Source organism: Dendrobates tinctorius, unplaced genomic scaffold (assembly GCF_039654945.1).
Source record: "Dendrobates tinctorius isolate UK_male_01 unplaced genomic scaffold, ASM3965494v1 ptg000103l, whole genome shotgun sequence".
NCBI classification, from domain to species: Eukaryota; Metazoa; Chordata; class Amphibia; order Anura; family Dendrobatidae; genus Dendrobates; species Dendrobates tinctorius.
In genome coordinates, this window is record NW_027361771.1 from 12,371,440 (window position 1) to 12,395,475 (window position 24,036).

Genomic DNA, 24,036 nt, shown 5'->3' on the forward strand with positions numbered 1-24,036 from the left:
CCTGACGTACATGTACGTCGGTAGTGCCCTATACGCTCCAGCCTCCTCCTGATGTACATGTACGTCGGTAGTGCCCTATACGCTCCAGCCTCCCCCTGACGTACATGTACGTCGGTAGTGCCCTATACGCTCCAGCCTCCCCCTGACGTACATGTACGTCGGTAGTGCCCTATACGCTCCAGCCTCCCCCTGATGTACATGTACGTCAGAAGTGCCCTATACGCTCCAGCCTCCCCTGATGTAAATGTACGCCGGTAGTGCCCTATACGCTCCAGCCTCCCCCTGATGTACATGTACGTCGGTAGTGCCCTATACGCTCCAGCCTCCCCTGATGTAAATGTACGCCGGTAGTGCCCTATACGCTCCAGCCTCCCCCTGATGTACATGTACGTCGGTAGTGCCCTATACGCTCCAGCCTCCCCCTGATGTACATGTACGTCGGTAGTGCCCTATACGCTCCAGCCTCCCCCTGACGTACATGTACGTCGGTAGTGCCCTATACGCTCCAGCCTCCCCCTGACGTACATGTACGTCGGTAGTGCCCTATACGCTCCAGCCTCCCCCTGATGTACATGTACGTCGGTAGTGCCCTATACGCTCCAGCCTCCTCCTGATGTACATGTACGTCGGTAGTGCCCTATACGCTCCAGCCTCCCCCTGACGTACATGTACGTCGGTAGTGCCCTATACGCTCCAGCCTCCCCCTGACGTACATGTACGTCGGTAGTGCCCTATACGCTCCAGCCTCCCCCTGACGTACATGTACGTCGGTAGTGCCCTATACGCTCCAGCCTCCCCCTGATGTACATGTACGTCAGAAGTGCCCTATACGCTCCAGCCTCCCCTGATGTAAATGTACGCCGGTAGTGCCCTATACGCTCCAGCCTCCCCCTGATGTACATGTACGTCGGTAGTGCCCTATACGCTCCAGCCTCCCCTGATGTAAATGTACGCCGGTAGTGCCCTATACGCTCCAGCCTCCCACTGATGTACATGTACGTCGGTAGTGCCCTATACGCTCCAGTCTCCCCCTGATGTACATGTACGTCGGTAGTGCCCTATACGCTCCAGCCTCCCCCTGATGTACGTGACGTCGGTAGTGCCCTATACGCTCCAGCCTCCCACTGATGTACGTGACGTCGGTAGTGCCATATACGCTCCAGCCTCCCCCTGACGTACATGTACGTCGGTAGTGCCCTATACGCTCCAGCCTCCCCCTGATGTACATGTACGTGACGTCGGTAGTGCCATATATGCTCCAGCCTCCCCCTGACGTACATGTACGTCGGTAGTGCCCTATACGCTCCAGCCTCCCCCTGATGTACATGTACGTCGGAAGTGCCCTATACGCTCCAGCCTCCCCCTGACGTACATGTACGTCGGTAGTGCCCTATACGCTCCAGCCTCCCCCTGATGTACATGTACGTCAGAAGTGCCCTATACGCTCCAGCCTCCCCTGATGTAAATGTACGCCGGTAGTGCCCTATACGCTCCAGCCTCCCCCTGATGTACATGTACGTCGGTAGTGCCCTATACGCTCCAGCCTCCCCTGATGTAAATGTACGCCGGTAGTGCCCTATACGCTCCAGCCTCCCCTGATGTAAATGTACGCCGGTAGTGCCCTATACGCTCCAGCCTCCCCCTGATGTACATGTACGTCGGTAGTGCCCTATACGCTCCAGCCTCCCCCTGATGTACATGTACGTCGGTAGTGCCCTATACGCTCCAGCCTCCCCTGATGTAAATGTACGTCGGTAGTGCCCTATACGCTCCAGCCTCCCCTGATGTAAATGTACGTCAGTAGTGCCCTATACGCTCCAGCCTCCTCCTGATGTACATGTACGTCGGTAGTGCCCTATACGCTCCAGCCTCCCCCTGATGTACATGTACGTCGGTAGTGCCCTATACGCTCCAGCCTCCCCCTGATGTACATGTACGTCGGTAGTGCCCTATACGCTCCAGCCTCCCCTGATGTAAATGTACGTCGGTAGTGCCCTATACGCTCCAGCCTCCCCTGATGTAAATGTACGTCGGTAGTGCCCTATACGCTCCAGCCTCCCCTGATGTAAATGTACGCCGGTAGTGCCCTATACGCTCCAGCCTCCCCTGATGTAAATGTACGTCAGTAGTGCCCTATACGCTCCAGCCTCCCCCTGATGTACATGTACGTCGGTAGTGCCCTATACGCTCCAGCCTCCCCTGATGTAAATGTACGCCGGTAGTGCCCTATACGCTCCAGTCTCCCCCTGATGTACATGTACGTCGGTAGTGCCCTATACGCTCCAGCCTCCCCTGATGTAAATGTACGCCGGTAGTGCCCTATACGCTCCAGTCTCCCCCTGATGTACATGTACGTTGGTAGTGCCCTATACGCTCCAGCCTCCCCCTGATGTACATGTACGTCGGTAGTGCCCTATACGCCTCAGGCTCACCCTAATGTACATGTACGTCGGTAGTACCCTATACGCTCCAGCCTCCCCCTGATGTACATGTACGTCGGTAGTGCCCTATACGCTCCAGCCTCCCCCTGATGTACATGTACGTCGGTAGTGCCCTATACGCTCCAGCCTCCCCTGATGTAAATGTACGTCGGTAGTGCCCTATACGCTCCAGCCTCCCCTGATGTAAATGTACGTCGGAAGTGCCCTATACGCTCCAGCCTCCCCCTGATGTACATGTACGTCGGTAGTGCCCTATACGCCCCAGGCTCCCCCTAATGTACATGTACGTCGGTAGCGCCCTATACGCCCCAGGCTCCCCCTGATGTACATGTACGTCGGTAGTGCCCTATACGCCCCAGGCTCCCCCTGATGTACATGTACGTCGGTAGTACCCTATACGCTCCAGCCTCCCCCTAATGTACATGTACGTCGGTAGTGCCCTATACGCTCCAGCCTCCCCCTAATGTACATGTACGTCGGTAGTGCCCTATACGCTCCAGCCTCCCCCTAATGTACATGTACGTCGGTAGTGCCCTATACGCTCCAGCATCCCCCTAATGTACATGTACGTTGGTAGTGCCCTATACGCCCCAGGCTCCCCCTAATGTACATGTACGTCGGTAGTACCCTATACGCTCCAGCCTCTAATAACAGTGACCAGAACTATTTAAAGGGATTGGCGACTGATGGACAGCTCTCACAAATAAATGGCGCACTTACCTCTATGAGACCGGCTTGGCCCCTCTGCGCTGAGCACTGTGTCCCCCTGCGATCTTGTGATCTTTAGACGCCGATGTCTATGTTTACCATCACTCCCCTCCCCCCATCTGACATGATTACAAGCTGCTGTAGGGTTTCCGTGGAGCTGAGTGTGGGAGGTGGTGGGGTGGGAAGGGAGGATAAAACAAAAAAAAGACCTTAAGGGTGTCAGAAAATTGGGGGAGGGGGGACAAGCAATTTTTAGTCACTCTGCCGCATGAGGCACCATACAGAACAGAAAGCCGTTCTATTATATCTCTATAATAAGTCGGAAACCTCTGTATACCGCCAAATGACCTTGGATGTATATGGAAATACAGTATAGCACCACAGAAGTCTATTGATGCTGTTATAATTATGTACAATTCGGGGTATATTAGGAATTGCTGCAGTCTTATTCTATTATTTATGTGCTATGAGAGAAATCACAGTACGTCTGTACAGCAGAAAAACCACAGCGTTTAACTATAACCTTATAGAGCAGACACGTGCATTGGGCCCATATTGTTCCTCTTTGGTTACTGGCGTATCTAAGGGATGGACACTTGACACAAATCATTTTTATTAAAGCGGATTTAGGGTCTCAACTTTTTTTTTCTGGTAAAAGGCTTTCTCTACCTAAAAGTAATAGCCCTCCACTGCTCTAGGTCTTTGTAGGTTGATGTTCTGCAGCCAGTAGGTCACAATTGCAGCACTCGTAACCGCTGCAGCCAATCACTGGACTCTGTGTCTTGTGTTGCTGAACCTATTTATTGGCTGTGTTGGTCGTGCACACCTCAGACGTGACTCATGAGTTGTAGTTGTGAGCTCAGTGCTGCAGCATGTCAGTTCTGGGCCAAGCCTTTGATCAGAGTAAAGATGAACAACAAAAACCCCTTTAAATTTTGGCTGCTGAAAAGTGAAGAGGCAAAAAGAACAAATTGGCTGAACAGGCCTGGTTATTAAAGTGTTATTCCCCAAATCATAATGTGGTATTAGAATTTTGTGCACGTATATTCCTTTGTTTCAGTAGACCTTATTTTTAAATCTGCGCCATATTGCACAATTCACCCCATCACCAAAGAATGCCCCTCTATGCCATGCTATATCTACCCTCCAATTACCATTATATCCATCCTGCCGTAGTTCAAGTACGCCTGGTCGGTTGTGCAGTCTTTCCACTGGCTTCTAGCATAGCTTCCTCCAGCACTGAAAATAGTGCATTCTACTACAAGTATACATGTAGTATACTCTGCTTCTGTGCATTCTATGCTATTCTTCAATAACGAGCCTGACCGATTTTATCTTCTACCATTTACATCCATATAGCCACCTGTAAGGTTTTCCCTCATTCCTCTGTTAGCTTGTTTAGCTTGGGGTCATACTTGACTCCGAGCTTTCCTTTGCCCCCCACATCCAATCACTGGCTCACTCTTGTTATCTGCACCTCAAAAACATTTCTAGAATTCGACCTTTTCTTACTTTTGACTCCGCAAAAACTCTTACTGTTTCTCTTATTCATTCTCGTCTCGACTGTTGTAACTCTCTACTAATCGGTCTTCCTCTTACCAAACTCTCCCCCCTCCAATCTGTCTTGAATTCTGCAGCCAGGATCATATTCCTTGCCAATCGTTAAACCGATTCCTCTACCTTGTGCCAGTCATTGCACTGGCTACCCATCCACTCCAGAATCCAGTACAAACTTATTACCCTCACCCACAAAGCTCTCCATGGCTCAGCACCACCCTACATCTCCTCCCTCATTTCAGTCTACCCACCCTACCCGTGCCCTCCGTTCTGCTGACGACCTGAGGTTAGCATCCTTAATAATCAGAACCTCCCACTCCCGTCTCCAAGGCTATACACGTGCTGCGCCAATTCTTTGGAATGCACTTCCCAGGTCAATACGATTAGTCCCCAATCCCTACAATTTTAAGCGTGCCCTGAAAACGCATTTATTCAGACTGGCCTACCGCCTCAACACATTAACCTAACTATCCCTGTGTGGCACAGTCAAAAGTTTTACCATAACTAGGTTCCCTGCATCATGTTCCCACATGCTTTATGCCTCTATTAGCCCTCTGTGTCTGTACTGTTACACACTTAACATTATGGCTGGTCCATACAATCAGGGCAATTGTTACCACCAACCTTTCGTGTCTCCCTTTTTTCCTCATAGATTGTAAGCTTGCGAGCAGGGCCCTCATTCCTCTTGGTATCTGTTACGATCTATGTGATTATTGTTATGCTGTAATGTCGTCTGTACAAGTCCCCTCTGAAATGTAAAGTGCTGCGGAATATGTCGGCGCTATAGAAATAAAATTTATTATTATTATTATCATTATTCTAATATAGCTCCGCAACCCTGCGCTCTGCTCTGCTTGCACAATGGAGCTTGTAATAACTAGACCGTGCAGACCTGAGATGCCAATATGGCTGAGCTGTGTTTGATACATGCAGCAGACAGTTGACTAATGATATACTACAAATGCCATTGGGGCGAAGCACATAGCAGATGTTAATCTTCTGCCATATGTATCATCATTTGAAGTTTCAAATTACTAAGTTATCTGCTTCTGGCATCAAACACCGTTTTGCTCTGTTTGTGTATCAAGACTGCACTGCTGCCTGATTATGACAAATTTCATTGTGCAGGCAGAACAGACCTTAGGACAATTGACAAAGTGGTGTACAGGAGCATACAGTGGACAAAAAAATGAATTCTGCACTTAAAAAAAGCTTGATGATATGCATAATATCTGTGGTGGATGCAGCTGAGCGAAGCATGGCAGAGTTGATAGTCATCAGTCAGTTGGCTTTCAGCACAGATTCCAGTCATCAACTAAGATAAGTATGGCTTGTCAGCAACACGAAGGAGAGGAAGGGGGTCTGCAGCACTGAGAGGAAGAGAGCTGCTGTTGGGAAATAGTTTTAGCTAGTGTGCATGTCCTGTGCTTTGTGAAAAATAATGCAACTGTGGTCATAACAATTTGAAAGGTTAAATCAGATATTTAATTCTGCAGCAGAAATCCAAGGTTAAGCCAAAGAAGTGTGCTAAACGATTTTTTCTTTTTTTAAATGCCATGTAATACATAGACACATGATCGATGCACCAAGATGTCACTATGGTTTGTCCAGACCACAAATTCTGCTATAATGACAAGCTCTTCTCACAGTCATCCAGTTCATCCCAATGCCAAGAACAAATGCCATTACGTCTGAAAAGTAAAGCCCTTGATACATATTAGATGGCTGTCGGCCAGTTGTGTCCTGTAGCCATTTTGGCTGCCTCTCCCATGCACAGCAGCGCTTCTTTGGCTGAGCTTCTCCTGTTCTCTCTGAGATAGCCAGCGGAGACTTATCTCCGGGAGATCAGAAGGATTTGAACAATGTTCATTTTATTTAATAGATAAGTTCCACAATTGGATTTGTTAAAAAAAAAAAAAAAAAATGTTCCTGTGCTGAGATAATCTTATAAATGTTCCCCTGCTGTGTTCTGTGTAAAGGGCCTGTCACACTAAGCGATATTGCTAGCAATATCGCTATAACGTCACTGGTTTTTGTGACGTTATAGCGATATTGCTAGCGATATCGCTGTGTCTGATACTTACCTCCGACCGCTCCCCAGCTGGTTATCGCTGATCGCGCGAGAACGTCCTGGGCCGTTTCTCGTCGTCAGCTTCCTGCTGTGGAGACGAGCGACGCGTGGACGCGAGCGGGAGGACGTCAGGATTGCCTCGTCTGACAGGTAAGTAGCAACCCCCGTCCCCAGCAATGTCGCTGGTGAGATCTGCCTGTGTGGCAGCTCACTAGCGACCACTTAGCGATGAACCAGCGATCCTGACCGCGTCATATCGCTGGTCGGGATCGCTGGTGCATCGCTAAGTGTGACAGTACCTTAAAGGCTGTGTCTGACCGTGCGACGACATGATTTGGTCATACCAATGGCACAGTTTTCACCAGAATTCTGATGTGAAATTATCTGAAACATTTCAAAATTTAACGATTTGTTACACCACTCTTGGCCTATTCTACCAACTTTTGAAAAATTGATCCATATCCTTAGAGAATGCCAGTCTTGATTGATCAGGTTCAAAATGTTTAAAGGGATTTCTATAAGTGCTCCCCGAAGGATTCTAAAACAGGCTGATAATACATCCACCTGTGGTGCAGCAGCGACTGTTCCACTGCGCCAGACACTGTAGATTGGATGCAGCAGTGACATAACATCAACAGCACACCTCACCATTGCAGTCAATGACGTGGCTAACTGGCTTTGCCAATGTAGACGACCTGAGCAGCCAAGCTCAGTGATTGATGGCAACACCGGCTTGACATCACTGATGTAGCTAAAATGCTGAGACTTGAGAAGTGGTGGAAAGCCGTTGCTGGACCAAGGGAGGGGGTGAATGGTATCTGAGTTTGTTGTTTTAAAATTATTCAACTACTTGGGTATAGTGGGAAAACCCTTTCAAGGTGTTGACTGAGTCTCCAAATTCTAGCAATCCTATTACGGTAATTGATTTAAATGGAATCGATGGAGGCCACATCTCACAACTTATCTGCAGTGGATCGATCAGCTGCTGTCATATGCCAGATGCCACCTTCAGAGGTTTTGTGCCTTCACATAGTATGTCAGACACACTTCCTTAGGGCACATTCACGCATTACTGTTATTTTAGTGGGAATGGGAAAAGAACTGTAATTCCACTATTGTTATTGAAGGTTTAATCTTCTGGTGTTCACTGGAGGCAGGCGGAAGAGGTAGCGCAATCATAGAGCTGGAAATACAGGGCTCCCTCCTACTCTTACAGCTCATTAACATTTACATTCATCTATGGATTTCTACAAGCAAGGTAAAGAGTTAATCGGCATGAAATCGCCTTTCTAGTGCCATTAGTTTGGGGGATACATAGTTTTGAACATAGTAACATAGTTTTGAAGGCTGAAGGAAGACCTTATGTCCATCTAGTTCAGCCTATTTTTAGTGCAGCTGTTCTGCATTGTTGATCCTGGGGAAGGCAAAAAAAAAAAACAACAGAGTAGAAGCCAATTTTCTCCATAGGGAAAAAAATTCCTTCCCCTAAACTGGGTCAACCATATTATGTTATTTTGTAACCTTCTATACTGTTACTCACAAGAAAAGCATCCATTCCTTTCTTAAATTCATTCAGTGAGTTGGCCATCACCACTTCCTCAGGAAGAGAATTCCAGAGCCTCACTGCTCTTACCGTGAAGAACCCTCTTCTATGCTGGTGCAGAAATTGTCTTTCCTCCAAACGAAGAGAATGCCCCCTTGTTCTTCTCACAGTCCTGATGGCAGGTTCTCTTTAAGTGCTATAGACTTGATCTTTTGCAAATGCCCCCCTGTCACTTCATCTCAAATCCAATTTCACATGAGCATGGAAGTAGTGCAGTTAAAGAGTACATCATTGAATGTTTGATGATGCACTGCCCAAAATCACCTGACCGCTGAAGCCTGTAATTTGCTACAGCGGTCAGGTGATTTTGATGGCAATGAATCATCATAAAATATCTGCCAGCTGGTGCAATGGTGGAATTATAGTTTCCTGTCTTTGTGCAGGCCATGGAGTGGTCTGCGCTTCGTCCAGGTGGGTGCTGTACACCACATTCAGAGGAAGAAAGGAGGTAGTCCAGCTTCACAGGAAAGCAAATCTTCTTTTATCAGGTGCGTGTACAAACTAGTCACAGGTTGAAATGCAATCATCTACGCGTTTCTGGTGTCAAGATCATAACTAATAAAAGAAAAATTGATTTTCCGTGAAGCTGGACTTCCTCCTTTCTGCCAGTACAGGTTCATTATTAGGCTGAGTTCACACGTGGCGTTTTAACTGCGCGATTTTGCCGCGAAAACACAAAAAATAAGCATCCCATGCATTCCTATGGGATTCCGCAATGCTGTGCTAATGCTGCGGTTTTTACCGCGGCGGGATCGCTTCGCGGTAAAAAACGCAGCATGCTCATTAATTTCACGGAATCGCGGCGATCCTGCACCCATAGGAATGCATTGTTCTGCTTACTTTTCACATGTGGCTGTGCACACCATGCGAAAAGTAAGCAGAACATTTGCGGATGGTACCCACGGTCCGGAGGAGAGGAGACTGTCCTCTGGGCTTTGGGTACCATATCCCTGTAAAAAATAGAATTTAAAATAAAAAATATTGTTATTCTCACCTTCCGACGTCCCGCGCAGCCTTCCCGCCTCTCTCCACGCTCCCGGTCCCAGGAAGCCTTTGCGAGCGATGACGTCCGTTCTCGCGGGATCGCGAAGTCTCGCGGTCATTCGCGCGACGTCATCGCGAATGACCGCAAGACGTCGCGATCCCGCGAGAACAGACGTCATCGCGGTAATTGTCGCAAAGGATTACTGGGACCACCGGGAGCATGGAGAGAGGCGGGAAGGCTGCGCGGGACGTCGGAAGGTGAGAATAACAATATATTTTTTTTTTAATTATTATTTTTTACATTCTATCTTTTACTATTGATGCCGCACAGGCGGCCTCAATAGTAAAAAGTTGGTCACACTCGTCAAACACTATGTTTGACGAGTGTGACCAACCTGTCAAGTTCTCCAAGCGATGCTCCAGATCGCTTGGAAAACGCTAGCAATTCTGCAAGCTAATTACGCTTGCAAAATGCTAGTTTTTCTGCGGGAAAATCGCAGGAATTTAAAATGCGATTTTCCCACGGAATGGAATTCCGGAATTCTCGCGGTAATTTCCGCGAGAGTTCCGCTACGTGTGAACCCAGCCTTAGTAGGGTTGTTATAAGGGTTAAGACCCCTACAACACTGTACAGCCCATTTAAAATATATTTTGGGGGTGATGGACACTCTTGAAATTAAGCAGCAGGATTCATTAATGCCCCATTAATCTTCTAATGGGCTGGGAGAACTAAGATGATAAAAGTCTCTTCATGCCTGATCAAACAACTGGTTGGGGTGCCACCAAGTAGGATCCCCACTGATCGAATAATTACTACCTACCCATTTATGTACAAATTTATGTGGAGTGTAATGATCTTGAAAGTTTATATTTGGATTCTTGCAGGTAGCTCGAGATGACCCATCTAAGGTGTTGCAGAAGAAGGAAATGGTGGTCTGATGATATGATATTGGGGCTTGGTGTCTTTGTTTTGGTCAGTACAGTTTGCAATGCAGTGCCCACTTCTCGGAATGAGTTGGATACATGTGCTGTGGCCCCTGCTAGTCGGTTTGACTGTGCACCAGAAAAAGGTGTAACAAAGGAAGAATGTGAAGCTCGTGGTTGCTGCTACTCTCCAACTGAAAACGATCCAAGGATTGGACAACCATGGTGTTTTTTCCCATCCACATATCCAAACTATAGGCTGACCAGCAAAAATGAGACAGAGCATGGATTTACTGCTACCCTTGTTCGATCCAAGGAGACCTTTATGCCCAACAATATTATGACTTTGCAGCTTGTGGTGTTATTTGAGACTGATGATCGACTGCATTTTACTGTGAGTATTTTTATTTTTTATATTTGACACTTTTTTTCTTGCATTGATTTATTCTACACATATATATATTTTTTTTACAGATCGTTGACCCAGTTCAGAAACGTTATGAAGTTCCCATGAAGACTCCATGTGTAAAAGGAAAGGCAGCCAATACCCAGTATGACGTCCAAATTACTGCAGACCCCTTTAGTATTGTAGTGAAAAGAAAGAGCAATGGACAGGAGCTGTAAGTGGCTGTGATGTGTATAATATAACTAATTCAGACTGCAATTATAAAAGGTCCCTTATTAATGTCTCATACATTTTGATAATTTTTGGTCTCTCATAAAGATAATGTTCTGAAAACGTTCTTGTGCAAAAAAACTTATTTCGATATAGGAAAACCCTTAAACAATTATATTAAGTCAGTACATATGTGAATTCATTTGACATTGCTTTCAGCATACGGAGAAAGCTGCTTAATTATGTGTTATATAGGCACTGGACAATGGATCTTTTAAAAGACATTTTAAAGTTGATTTGTCTCATGGAGAAAAAAAATTGTCCATGAAACAGGGAACATGGATGTCCTAAGTGTGGGAACCAAACCTTCAAATGGTGGACTCTCCACCTGTTTTTCTTGAGAGATGTATGTGAATGGCCACCAATAATGCTCTGTTTCTTCAGTAGGGGACATTTCAGGATGTGGATTCTGCCTGCAGAATCGCCTTAATTGCTTAAAGCCTATGTTGGACAGATAAACCTAACAAATTTGACGCATTCTAATGTGATCAGTCCAACAATGCACAAGCGCAGAAGTTTATTGATACGTGGGAAATGTAGTTTCCTTTGTTCACGCACAGAGGGCATCACATGCTTGGTGGTTGCAGATCCCATATGAGCCGTTAGAGCTTGTTGGTTGCAGATTACACTTGATGGCATTATTGCGTGAAGAGACAATAGTGTACAATGGTTATTGCTTTCTCACTCGTTACTATTGATGACCCAGGGGCCTCAGGACAATGATAACTTCACACAGACCTCTGAATCTTTTTATCTTCAACTTATTTTCAGAGCTTTGTGCAACTACTTAGTAACTAAAGTTGCATTTTATAACAGTTTTGCGTGCATGCTGAGAATGAAACTCCCTAATACTCTGGCCTTGTTTGTAGGAACCCTTCCCCCACCAGCTCCTCATCCCTATCACACACTGTAAAGTGTCTTGCCGTTCAAAACTAAACCAACCTGGCCATACAGGCCTCAGCACGCTCAATATGACCACATGTCCTATACAGGTTATGCAACATCCTACAAACCTGTTTTTGGATCTCCTGCCATTGCAGAACCCTCCCTATCCTCACTGCCAACACACATTCTCCCTTGAAGAATGCTCAACACTGGAGGAAACACGTATTGAGGGTTACTTTTGGGCCTTATACTCTGTGTTACCACACTTTGACAGGAATCTTGCAGGGTCGCAAAAGTGTGCCATATCCCGATTTATCCTCGCTTCTGATTTTGTAGACCTTGGAGGGATATGTCTCATCAGGATACGTGGGTGTGATTTAACCATTTAAATTTATGAGCACTAGTATTTGGGAGCACTTGCACTTTATATATGTTCAGCATGGTATTTTTGTCCTATTCTAGGTTTAGTTTAATGATACAAATAAGTTTTTTTTACCTTTACTATTACTCTTTATCTCTCCTTGCTGGTTATACAGTTTGTTCCTGAGCATTTAGTAAGACCCTTATTCACTTTAATGCTCCCGCTTGTACATACTGCTTGTAGTCCTCTCTTTAGGCTCCATTTGGCTTTCCTAAAAGTCTGCCAAGTGCCCCACTGTGCAGTTTGTCTGCTGATCTTGTCACAAAATGTGGCCTTCAGTTGAGCCTTTTGCAATGGATGGGTTGCTCTTGCCTCACAGATTACCATTGCTGATCTTCAGTTCACCGACACGTCTCTGAACAGGACTCAGTCTAGAAAATCTCACAGGCTAACTGGTGGTCAACGTGACTCCACGTCTAGACCTTATATACACAGCCCCATGATGTTCCTTCTATCATCATTATGGCACATCGCTATGGCCTGTTTCACACTTCCGTTTTTGTGTCCGCCAAACGGATCCGTTTCCGTTTTTTGACGGAAACTGATGCAAACGTATCCGTTTTTAAAAAAACGGATCCTTTTTTTGACGGATCCGCGGTAACCGCTAATGGAAGTCTATGGGACAAAATAAACGGATCCTGCGAAAAATGGCGGATCCGTTTTTTAACGGAAAACAACGGATTTTGACGGATTTGAAAAAACGGAAGTGTGAAACAGGCCTAAGGTGTCATATCCGCAACAGTGCTAGACTTGCTCTGGTCTTCAATGATGCTGGCATCTTTTCCATTATCAGACAGTTGAGAAACTGACTATACTCACTGAAAATGGATTGTGAAATGGTAGTGCCATGAGTGGTTGATAAGTTGGGTCCTCATTTGCAGCTTTAACTGCCTCTGCTGTTCCAGGAAGGCTTTTTACAAGACACTTACTATAGGCATTCCATTTAATCCCAAATGTGTCCAAAGGCTTGAGGCCAGGGCTCTTTGCAAACCACTAGAGTTCCCTGAAATTAAACTCCTCATAAGATGTCTTTATGGACTTCGCTTTATACAGGGTCACAGTTGTGATGAAATTGTCGAAGGCGTTCCCAAACTGTTGTCATAAATTTGGAAGCATAAAGTTTAATACAGTGGATTGTATGGTGTAACATTACCATATATTGTAAATAAGAGTCTCATTCCACCCACCATAAAGATTAGACTATGGAAATCACACGCCAATAATCAATGGGTTTGTATAAAACTCCAATGTATATTCGGATGCCGGCAGACTGATGGTTGGAGGAGATACTGAGCAAGTATGTCCGATTTTGGACTGCCAGTTGCTTAGTTTTCTTGGAGATAGGTCACCACCGGTGATGTCTGTTGACGGCTTTCTCGTATGGGACACAGGAGCTCTTGGCCAAAAGTGAACTCCTGTGTATGGGAGAGGGACAAGATGGCTTTTGTCCGAACAATCACCTGAAGCATTGTTCATCCAAAAGCCATCTGTTATGTGAGGTCTTCATCCCAAACTCTTAAAAGACCTATACAATTATCCTTGCTCCATCATATGTCACAGTAGGTACAATGCATTAATTCTACCGGCATTAGTAGCATCATCCTCTGAGAATGCTTCCACTGTCTGGTGGTGGTATAATTTATCCCACTATAGCCCACACCTGGTATTTTGCATATCAGTCTTGGGTTTCTGTGCAATTGCTTGATCATAGATACCAGTTTTTTGAACCTCCCAATACACTATTCTTGTTTGTAAAATATATATTTTATTCTAAACATGTCATACTTAAAAATTAGAATATCCTGTTCATATATCTGACTCTGTATGAGGAAGGAAGTAGGAAAGTATAGAAATCTTCTGATGGATCAGGGTGCTATATATTATGCTTGGTTTTTAATCGTTCTTGGTATTCTATTTCTGTATTCACTATTCCACATGAAATAGCAATTCTGGAGCATGTTTATAGTTTTGTGTTGCTCAGCTTTCCTGTTTTCTCTTGGAAATGTATGAATAAATTGGATGTGACCATTTCCCTTAAGAATGTTAGCAATACATTGACAGCTGTCAAATTATTTCTAAGCTTCTCGGGGGCCTATCGTCAGAACGCACGATGTATATTACAGGACGTGTTCTCACTTTCTAAAGCAAGGGGCAGGAGAGCCGGTGGTTTCGCTTTATAAGTTCCTTTTTTTTGTCTTTCCAGGGTGAATACTGCCCTGGCTCCACTATTGTTTGCAGATCAGTTCTTACAGATTTCCACATCTCTTCCCTCTCAATATGTATATGGTCTGGGGGAGCATCTCACTGCCATTAACCTAAATACTGATTGGTCCCGGCTAACTTTTTGGAATAGAGATATTGCTCCTGAGGTAAGGCATTCCCAGTATAAAGTGAGTACATTATTATTACTTTGGTGACATCAGCTGTACAGTTACGAAAGATGTGTTCACTTGCTCAGGAGCTGAGCCCGCTCCATAAAGCTTCAGGTGCCAGCTGTGTTATGCAGCCAGAAACCACAAGTAACTGACGCTATTGCTTCAATTTTAATCTTAGGTGCTGCTCTCAATCATGACAGGAACATTATATACGTTAGGAATTGGGGTGTTATTTCTGATGACCATTGCCCCACCCTATGAATAATAATGATTTTATTTCTATATTGCCGACATATTCCGCAGCACTTCACATTTCAGAGGGGACTTGTACAGACTATAGACATTACAGCATAACAATAATCACATAGATTATAGCAAATACCAAGAGGAATGAGGGCCCTGCTCGCAAGCTCACAATCTATGAAGAAATAGGGGAGACCTGAAAGGTGGATGGTAACAATTGCTTTCAATGAACGGTCCAGCCATCAATATAATTGGGTGTTCACATAATTCTGCATGAATCGATCACCAACCAGTATGTGTACGGACACAAAGGGCTAGTGAGTGCATATAGGGTGTGTGAACAGATGATACAAGAGTCCTGGTTCTGAAGAATATTTTGTATGGGCAAAACAGGGATAGTTGGATAAGTATGTTGAGGCCATAGGCCAGTCAAAAAAAATGTGATTTTTGGCCATTCTTAAAACTGTGGGTATTGGGAACTAATCAAATTGTCCTGGGTAGTGCATTCCAGAGAATTGTCGCAGCACGCGACAATTCTAGGAGAGTGGAGTGAGCGGTTCGGATTATTGAGGATGGAGGATGTTAATCTTAGGTCATTAGTGGAACAGAGGGCACTGGTAGGATGGTAGACTTGAGATGTGGGTGGAGATGTAGGGTGGTGCTGAACCGTGGAGCGCTTTGTGATTGAGAGTGATGAGTTTATATTGAACGGTATATCGGCTGGGCAATTAGTGCTATGACTGGCACTGCGTAGAGGAATATGATTCTGGCTGCTGCATTCAGGACGGGTTGAAGAGGGGAGAGTTTAGTAAGAGGGAGACCGATTAGTAGAGAGAAGCGATCATGGGTTGTCATGGCGGCCCATGGTGTAATAAATGCCCCTGTGTCTGCCATGCTATTACACCCATACAAGCTAGTCTGCAGCTGGACTTCATTGGAAATCATTTATTTTTCAGTGTATTTTATAGGCAATTGCTGATTCAGATTTCCTAAGGTGACTTCATTAAAAACATTAAGTATATAAAAATTTAAATCCTAGTTCCCAAAAAGACAGCAAAATCTAAAATATAGAAAAAGTTTGTTTTGGCATCCCTGCATAGTTCAACAAACTAATAAAATATAGTGAACACCAACCAGAGAAGAAATCAAAATGGCAAAATTGCTTTAGCTATTTTACTAACATGGTTCAATGAAATCAACAGCATGCTTTTAAAAAATATATATACAAGACCTCCTACTACATTGACTCAGAGTAACTAAACTTTAAGAACTTTGTCTAGCATGGAAAGTTGCAAAACATCGCAAATCAACTTAATTAGGTAATTTGTCTTCAAACCTGTGTGTGTTTAAAAATGCATATAAGTGGGTTGAAAACCTCTGCCTCTCCTCAGTCTATTTGGCTGCCCGTAACTGCATTAACATCAGTGACGGGGTCAGCACAGCACATCTCACTAAGGGTACGCTCACACTAGGAAAAGTCCTAGTTTCATCCAGAAAAGTGAAACGATTTTTTTTTCACATGTCCTCTGTGTACAATATATATATATATATATATATATATATATATATATATATATATATATATATATATATATATATATATATATATAATTTTCTCCTTCGCCTCATTGGGGGACACGGGTACTGTGGCTGTATGCTACTGCCGCTTGGAGGCTGACACTAAGTGAAGAAAAGAGGTTAGCTCCTCCTCCGCTGTATACACCCTCGCCCCGATTGCGGGTGGAAACCAGTTTTTTGCTTAGTGTCTGTTGGAGGCACACGTCGGTCTGTCTCAAGACTGAACTTTTTTTTTTTCTTTCCCCATGAAGATAAGACAGGGGCGACGGACCCTATTGAAAGGGGCCGATCTCCCCAAACCAACAACGGGCGAGCACGTGCGAGTGTCCCTCCACGTATGCTCTCTCGCAACGGGGATTTTTTTTCCGGATGTTCCATTTTTTCACAATGAAAACGAGATAGGGCGACGGACCCTATTGAAAGGGTCCGATCTCCCCAAACCAACAACGGGCGAGCATGTGTGAGTGTCCCTCCACGTATCCTCTCCCGCACCGTGGGATATTTTCAGACTACAGAGGTGAGATATGGGCGACGGACCCTATCGAAGGGGTCCGATCTCCCCAAACCAGCAACGAACGAGCACGTGTGAGTGTCCCTCCACGTATCCTCTCCCGCACCGTGGGATATGATGCCGGACTTAGTCCTGTACACCCCAGGGTATAGAAACCCAGGGCTGCACAGAGGCACAAGCGTAGTCCACGCGGCCCCGCTGCCCCACCAATGCTAAGGACTGCGGGGGGCAAGGTGGCGGACGGTCCTTCTCCTCACCCCTGCAGGGGGTTAGATGGAGCTAGGGTGCCTGCACCGTCCTAATCGTTTAGGGCCCCCTCCCCTTTACCTGAGGAATGATGGCCAGGGAGGGCTCCTGCGACGTCCAGGGATCCGGTTTCTGGAGGTCCGGCGATTTCCGTAGCCTGGGCGGGCGCCGGAGGAAATTTAGTCCCCGACTTTAAGCCGGAACTAGGCCGCAAAGAAAAGACTGCTCCCAGGATCCTTCTTTTACTTCCGGGGACCAGCCTGCAGTACTGGCGCGCAAATTAAAGCGGCGCCTCGCATGCTGAGGACAGAGGACTGGGGTAAGTGCTGCCCCCCAGCCCCACGGACAGGCCACGCTATCAGGAACAAAGAGCGCCCTCCCCTGGTGGTTTTTTGTCAGCACGGAGACCTGACGGGTACATCATGTCAGGAAAATCTAAGACACATACATTCCTATATGCTGCATGCATCTCCTGTCAGTGAGCTTTTCCACGGGCACAGACCAAACGGGTATGCGAAGCCTGCGTGTCCGAACGCGCTCAGGAGCCCTCCCCTGCGACCGAGCCCAGTGTAACAGGTCCCCCAGATTGGGCGTTATCACTGTCGCAATCTATGGCGTCACGAGAGCAATCGAGTCCCTTCGAGCCCCAGATAGGGGCAGTGGATCCACTGTCTTAGAGGGGTCCTCTACCTCACACGAGCCTCTGGCCTGCAGGGGTCGCACTCACTCCAGGCAGACCCGGGGGAAACAAACCCACACGGCGTCTCCCGGTCCATCCGGTGCCTCGGCATCTGTGAGCTCTGCTTCTCGCTCCCCGTCGCCAGCAGTCGATAGCGAACAAGGCTCGGACTACGACTTGGATATACCCCTTGACCTATATACGCCAGGTGGTCAGGAAACGGTTGACAGTCTCATAGAACCCGTCAACCAGACTCTGGGGGATGATCCCACTCTGGCTGTGGGCCATAACGTGTCATTTAAGCATGTCAAGCGTCCCTATAGAGTATTTTGCACTCACCCTGAATTTGAGGACATAGTGCAAAAACAGAGAACGGCCGGACAGGCGGTTCTCGAGTCGGAGGGCACTCGAGGCGAAGTACCCTTTTCGCCCGGATCTCCGTAAAAAGTGGACGGAATCCCCAACGGTGGACCCACCAGTGTCGCGCTTGGCTGCAAGAACTTTACTATCTGTGCCTAGTGGTTCTTCTATTAAGGATCTCACTGATCGTCTCATAGAGAACTTGGCTCGCTCAATGTTTGAGGCATCAGGATCAGCGCTTTATCCCTCGTTCGCAGCAACGCGGGTAGCCAAGGCCATGATTTCTTGGTCAGAAACTATGAATAGAGCCTTGCAGGACCTAGGCCTACCAGCGGAAGTATCAGAAATCCCAAAATCAGATAGCCATGGCGGCAGACTGCTTGATTAATGCATCTTTAGATGCGGCCAACTGCTCAGCACTTGCAGCCACAAATGCAATCTCCATTAGGAGAGCGCTATGGTTAAGGACATGGTGGCCGGATTCAGCCTCAAAAAAGTCTTTGGCAGCGCTACCTTACCAGTGTGGCCGCCTGGTCGGAGAGAGGCTAGATCAGCTCATCTCCGACTCCACAGGAGGCAAGAGCGGCTTTCTTCCTCAGCAAAATGCCAAGCCGCCGTTTTGTCACCAGTTGCAGGCGCAATTTCGGACCTTTTGCAACCCTGGGTGGACGACAGCGGCTAACTCCGCCGCATCAGGGCGTCCCAATCACAATAGGGACCGGCAGGTCTCGTATAGAGCCAACCCATTGGGGAGGATGTGTGCTAACCAGTCTAGGTCGAGAGGATCCAGGTCCCAAAGATCTTCAGGCAAATGACTCGGGGCATTTGTCAGGCGGCACCAGCGGGGTAGGCGGCCACCTACTCTGGTTTCACCACGCCTGGCTCAATTTTACGCACGACGCATGGGTGAGAGAGCTGGTGTCCACAGGGTACAAGATAGAATTTGTCAGGTACCCCCCAAGACGATTTTTTTCTTTCCCGGCTTCCCAAAGTGGATACCCGGGCAAGGGCTCTACTAGAGGCCATCGATTCGCTCTCTCACAACGGAGTTATCATTCCAGTACTGGAAAACAAAAAGGCGCAGGGCTTCTATTCCAACCTGTTTGCAGTTCCCAAAAAGGACGGGACGGTCAGGCCCGTTTTGGATCTAAAGTTCCTGAGCACATTTATCAGGATCAGATATTTCCGGATAGAATCTCTCTGCTCAGTCATAGCGGCAATGAGGCAGGGAGAGTATTTGGCCTCTATCGATATCCACGACTCCTATCTGCATATTCCCATTTTCCCTCCGCATCAACGGTTTCTACGCTTCGTCATCAACCGTCTACATTTTCAGTTTGCAGCGCTGCCCTTCGGGCTAGCCACGGCCCCCAGAGTGTTCACAAAGGTCATGGCAGTCCCCATGGCCATCCTGCACTCCCGGGGCATAGTAGTATTCCCCTACTTAGACGACCTCTTGGTCAAAGCCCCTTCAAGGCAGGCATGCGAGGAAAGTGTCAGCATTACGCTAGATACTCTTGCCCGCTTAGGGTGGTTGGTCAATGTAAAGAAGTCATCCCTTGTTCCAGCTCCGAGAATTTCCTTTTAGGGATGACCTTCGACACTTGCCGAGGGTTGGTAGGTCTCCCTCAAGACAAGGCCCTAGCCCTCCGGCAGGGGGTGCGAGTACTGCGCCAACCAGTCCCTCACACCATCCGTTTCGGCATGAGGATTCTGGGGAAAATGGTGGCAGCAGTTTCATCTTCATCCCCTGCAGCACGCCCTCTTGTCAGCCTGGGACAAGAACCCATTCACGCTCGATCATCGGTGCCGGTTGTCCTCTCGGGTCAGGCAATCAATTCCTCCCTGCTTCAGGGGAAACCCTCCCCCCCCCCCCCAGATAAGTGGCTGGTGGTCTCAACCGACGCCAGCCTTTTCGGCTGGGGAGCGGTTTTTCGCCACCACACGACCCAGGGGCGGTGGTCACCGCAGGAGGCAGCCCTCCCGATCAACTTGTTGGAGATACGGGCGATCCGGCTCACTCTGCATCGATTCCATCACCTTCTAGCAGGCCGCCCCGTCCCGATTCAGTCGGACAATGCCACGGCGATGGCTTACATAAATCACCAGGGGGGCACCTGCAGCAGGGAAACCATGCGCGTAGTAGGGCACGTGCTTCGCTGGGCCGAGAGGAACCGCTCGCTGATATCGGCGGTCCACATCCCGGGGGTAGAGAACTGGGCGGCAAACTTTCTCAGCCGGCAGGGACTTGTGTCCGGAGACTGGGTCACTTCACCCAGAGGTTTTTCAGCAGATTTGCCAACGGTGGGGAACCCCGGATGTGGATCGGATGGCGTCCAGGGTGAATGCCAAGGTGTCCATGTTCGTCGCACGGTCCCGGGACCTGCAGGCAATCGCCGTGGATGCGCTGGTTCTGCCATGGAATCAGTTTCGCCTCCCATACCTGTTTCCCCCGCTGCCTCTACTTCTGAGGGTGATCAAGAAAATCAAGGCAGAGGGGGGTGCCAGTGATTCTGCTGGCCCCAGACTGGCCTCGTCGGGCGTGGTACGCAGATCTAGTGCAGCTGCTCGTCGACGTGCCATGGCGCCTGCTAGAGCGCCCAGATTTACTGTCTCAAGGGCCGATCTGCCACCCGAACTCAGGGGCCCTGTGTTTGATGGCTTGGCTGTTGAATCCTGGATCCTGACGCAGGCGGGGTTCGGGCGCAAGGTGGTTGCTACGATGGTTAGCGCCCGAAAGCCTACCTCGGCACGAGTTTACCACCACACCTGGAAGGTTTTCTTTGCATGGTGCCAGGGCAACGGTTGTTCGCCACTGAGATTCTCCATCCCTAATATCTTGGCTTTTCTCCAGTCTGGTTTAGACTCAGGCTTGGCTCCCAGTTCTCTCAGAAGACAGCTATCTGCTTTATCCGTCCTCTTTCAGCGCAGGATTGCTACCAACTTGCAGGTTAAGGCTTTCATCCAGGAGGTCTCCCACTTGGTACCTCCCTATAAGGCACCTATAGACGCCTGGGACCTTAACCTGGTCCTAAGTGTTCTGCAGGAAGCTCCATTTGAGCCGCTGCAGGATGTCTCTTTGTCATACCTTTCCTGGAAGGTGGTGTTTCTGGTAGCCATAACATCGATCAGGAGGGTCTCGGAGCTGGCAGCGTTATCTTGCCGAGCCCCGTTCCTGACCTTTTACAAAGACAAGGTGGTTCTTAAACCAGCTCCTCCTTTCTTACCAAAGGTCGTTTCCTCGTTTCATATTAATGAGGATATTGTCTTGCCCTCTTTCTGTCCAGCACCGGTGCACCATGTGGAAAAGGCTCTTCATACGTTGGACCTGGTGAGAGCACTCAGGAGGTACGTGTCGCGGACGGCACCCTTTCGTCAGTCAGACGTGCTGTTCGTGCTCCCTGAGGGTCGCAGGAAGGGACACGCTGCCTCAAAATCGACCATAGCCAGATGGATTCGTTTTGCTATTCAGGAAGCCTACCGGGTCAGAGGCCCGCCGATTCCAGCAGGGATCAGAGCACAAGGATCTTGTGTGCTTCGACACCAGGCTTCGGCGGAACAGGTTAGCAAGGCAGCAACCTGGTCCAGCCTGCACACGTTTTAGTAAACATTACAATGTCCATACTCAGGCTTCGGCGGATGCGAGCCTGGGTAGAAGGATTCTCCAAGCAGCAGTGGCGCACCTTTAGACAAGAGGTCCATGTACAGTTGTGGCCAAAAGTATTGACACCCCTGAAATTCTGTCAGATAATACTCAGTTTCTTCCTGAAAATGATTGCAAACACAAATTCTTTGGTATTATTATCTTCATTTAATTTGCCTTAAATGAAAAAGCACAAAAAGAATTGTCCTAAAGCCAAATTGGACATAATTCCACACCAAACATAAAAAACAGGGTGGACAAAAGTGTTGGCACTCTTTGAAAAATCATGTGATGCTTCTCTAATTTGTGTAATTAACAGCACCTGTAACCTACCTGTGGCACCTAACAGGTGTTGGCAATAACTAAATCACACTTGCAGCCAGTTGACATGGATTAAAGTTGACTCAACCTCTGTCCTGTGTCCTTGTGTGTACCACATTGAGCATGGAGAAAAGAAAGAAGACCAAAGAACTGTCTGAGGACTTGAGAAACCAAATTTTGAGGAAGCATGAGCAATCTCAAGGCTACAAGTCCATCTCCAAAGACCTGAATGTTCCTGTGTGTACCGTGCACAGTGTCATCAAGAAGTTTAAAGCCCATGGCACAACTTTAGCTTGGATCGGTGAGTCAACTTCCCACCCAGGGACTGCTTTAGGACGTCCCACAGTACCTGTGTCCCCCAATAAGGCGAAGGAGAAACATGGATTTTTGTGATAACTCACCGTAAAATCCTTTTCTCCGAGACGCTCATTGGGGGACACAGCACCCACCCTGTTAGCCAAGCTGGCTCTTGTTTATTTAATTAATATGCTTTCTGTATGAAACTAGGGTGGCTATTTTCTAGACATGTTACCTGTATTAAGGTTGATGTTATCTGAAAAAGCCATACACCTGACAAATGCTATTGAGAGCTCTGCTATTAGAAGTGGAAAGGAAGAAAGACAAAATCTAATTAATACAAATATTGGAGAAAGAGAAACCAATCACAAACTAAAATGTTTCTATACTAATGCACAAAGCATGGGCAACAAACAAGGAGAATTGGAACTACTAACACAGGAAAAGAAATATGATGTCATTGGAATCACTGATACTTGGTGGGACAATACACATGATTTGGAATACAAGAAGGATACAACTTATTTGCAAGAAACAGACTTGATAAACGAGGAGGAGGTGTCGCATTGTATGTTAGAAACGAGTATATCCGCACAGAGATTGAAGCTTCAGAGACTGGGAGTTCTGTGGAAACTGTTTGGGTAAGAATACAAGGACAGAACAATGGAAAGGACACCATTGTAGGCATTTACTACAGGCCGCCTGTGCAAGCTGAAGATATGGATGAACTCTTTATGCATCAAATGGCAAAGTTCTCCAAAAAATGACATAGTTGTCATGGGAGATTTCAACTATCCAGACATTTGTTGGGAATCTCTCTCAGGCAAAACTAACAGGTCAAGGAAATTCTTATCCTCTCTTGCTGACAACTTTGTCTTCCAAAAGGTAGGGGAGAAAACAAGGGGAACTGCTACCTTGGATCTAATCCTTATAAACAGGGAGGAAATGGTTGACGAGGTAAAAGTGGCTGGGACCCTAGGAGGTAGCGACCATGCTATTTTAGAATTTTGGATAACTAGAGGAGGAAGACCTGTGAAGATTCAGACGTCAAGGTTAGATTTCAGAAAGGCAGATTTTAAGGGATTCAGAGAGAATTAAAGGGATCCAATGGCTGGATATCCTTAAAGACAAAAATGTCCAGGAAGGATGGGAAATCTTAAAAAATGAAATTCTCAAAGCACAATTGTTAACAATTCCGAAAAGAGGGAAGAATAGGAAGCATTTAAGGAAACCAGGATGGATGAACACAGAGGAAGAAAAAAATGTTTATAAAATGGAAAGAGGGAGGCATATCTAAGGAAGAATATAATGCTGTCTGCAGAACCTGCAGGGCACAAATCAGATTAACTAAAGCTGACAATGAATTGAGACTTGCAAGAGATGTCAAAAGCAATAATAAAGGATTTGGGGGATATGTCAAAAGTAAAAGAAAAGTCAAAGATGCTATAGGATTTTTACAGGATGAAAATGATGAAATGGTAAGACAGGATGTTGAGAAGGCCGAACTTTTAAA

General features: G+C 46.9%; 1 protein-coding gene across 1 annotated transcript in view; it reads left to right on the forward strand.

The window, feature by feature from the left end:
- GAA (alpha glucosidase) overlaps positions 1–24,036 on the forward strand; it is a 148,495-nt gene that overhangs the window by 531 nt on the left and 123,928 nt on the right. Inside the window, exons 2-4 of the mRNA XM_073588085.1 lie at positions 10,250–10,682; positions 10,763–10,908; positions 14,474–14,639. Of these exons, the coding sequence (XP_073444186.1) occupies positions 10,260–10,682; positions 10,763–10,908; positions 14,474–14,639 (735 nt within the window). The 5' untranslated portion in view covers positions 10,250–10,259. The remainder of the gene's footprint in view (positions 1–10,249; positions 10,683–10,762; positions 10,909–14,473; positions 14,640–24,036) is intronic.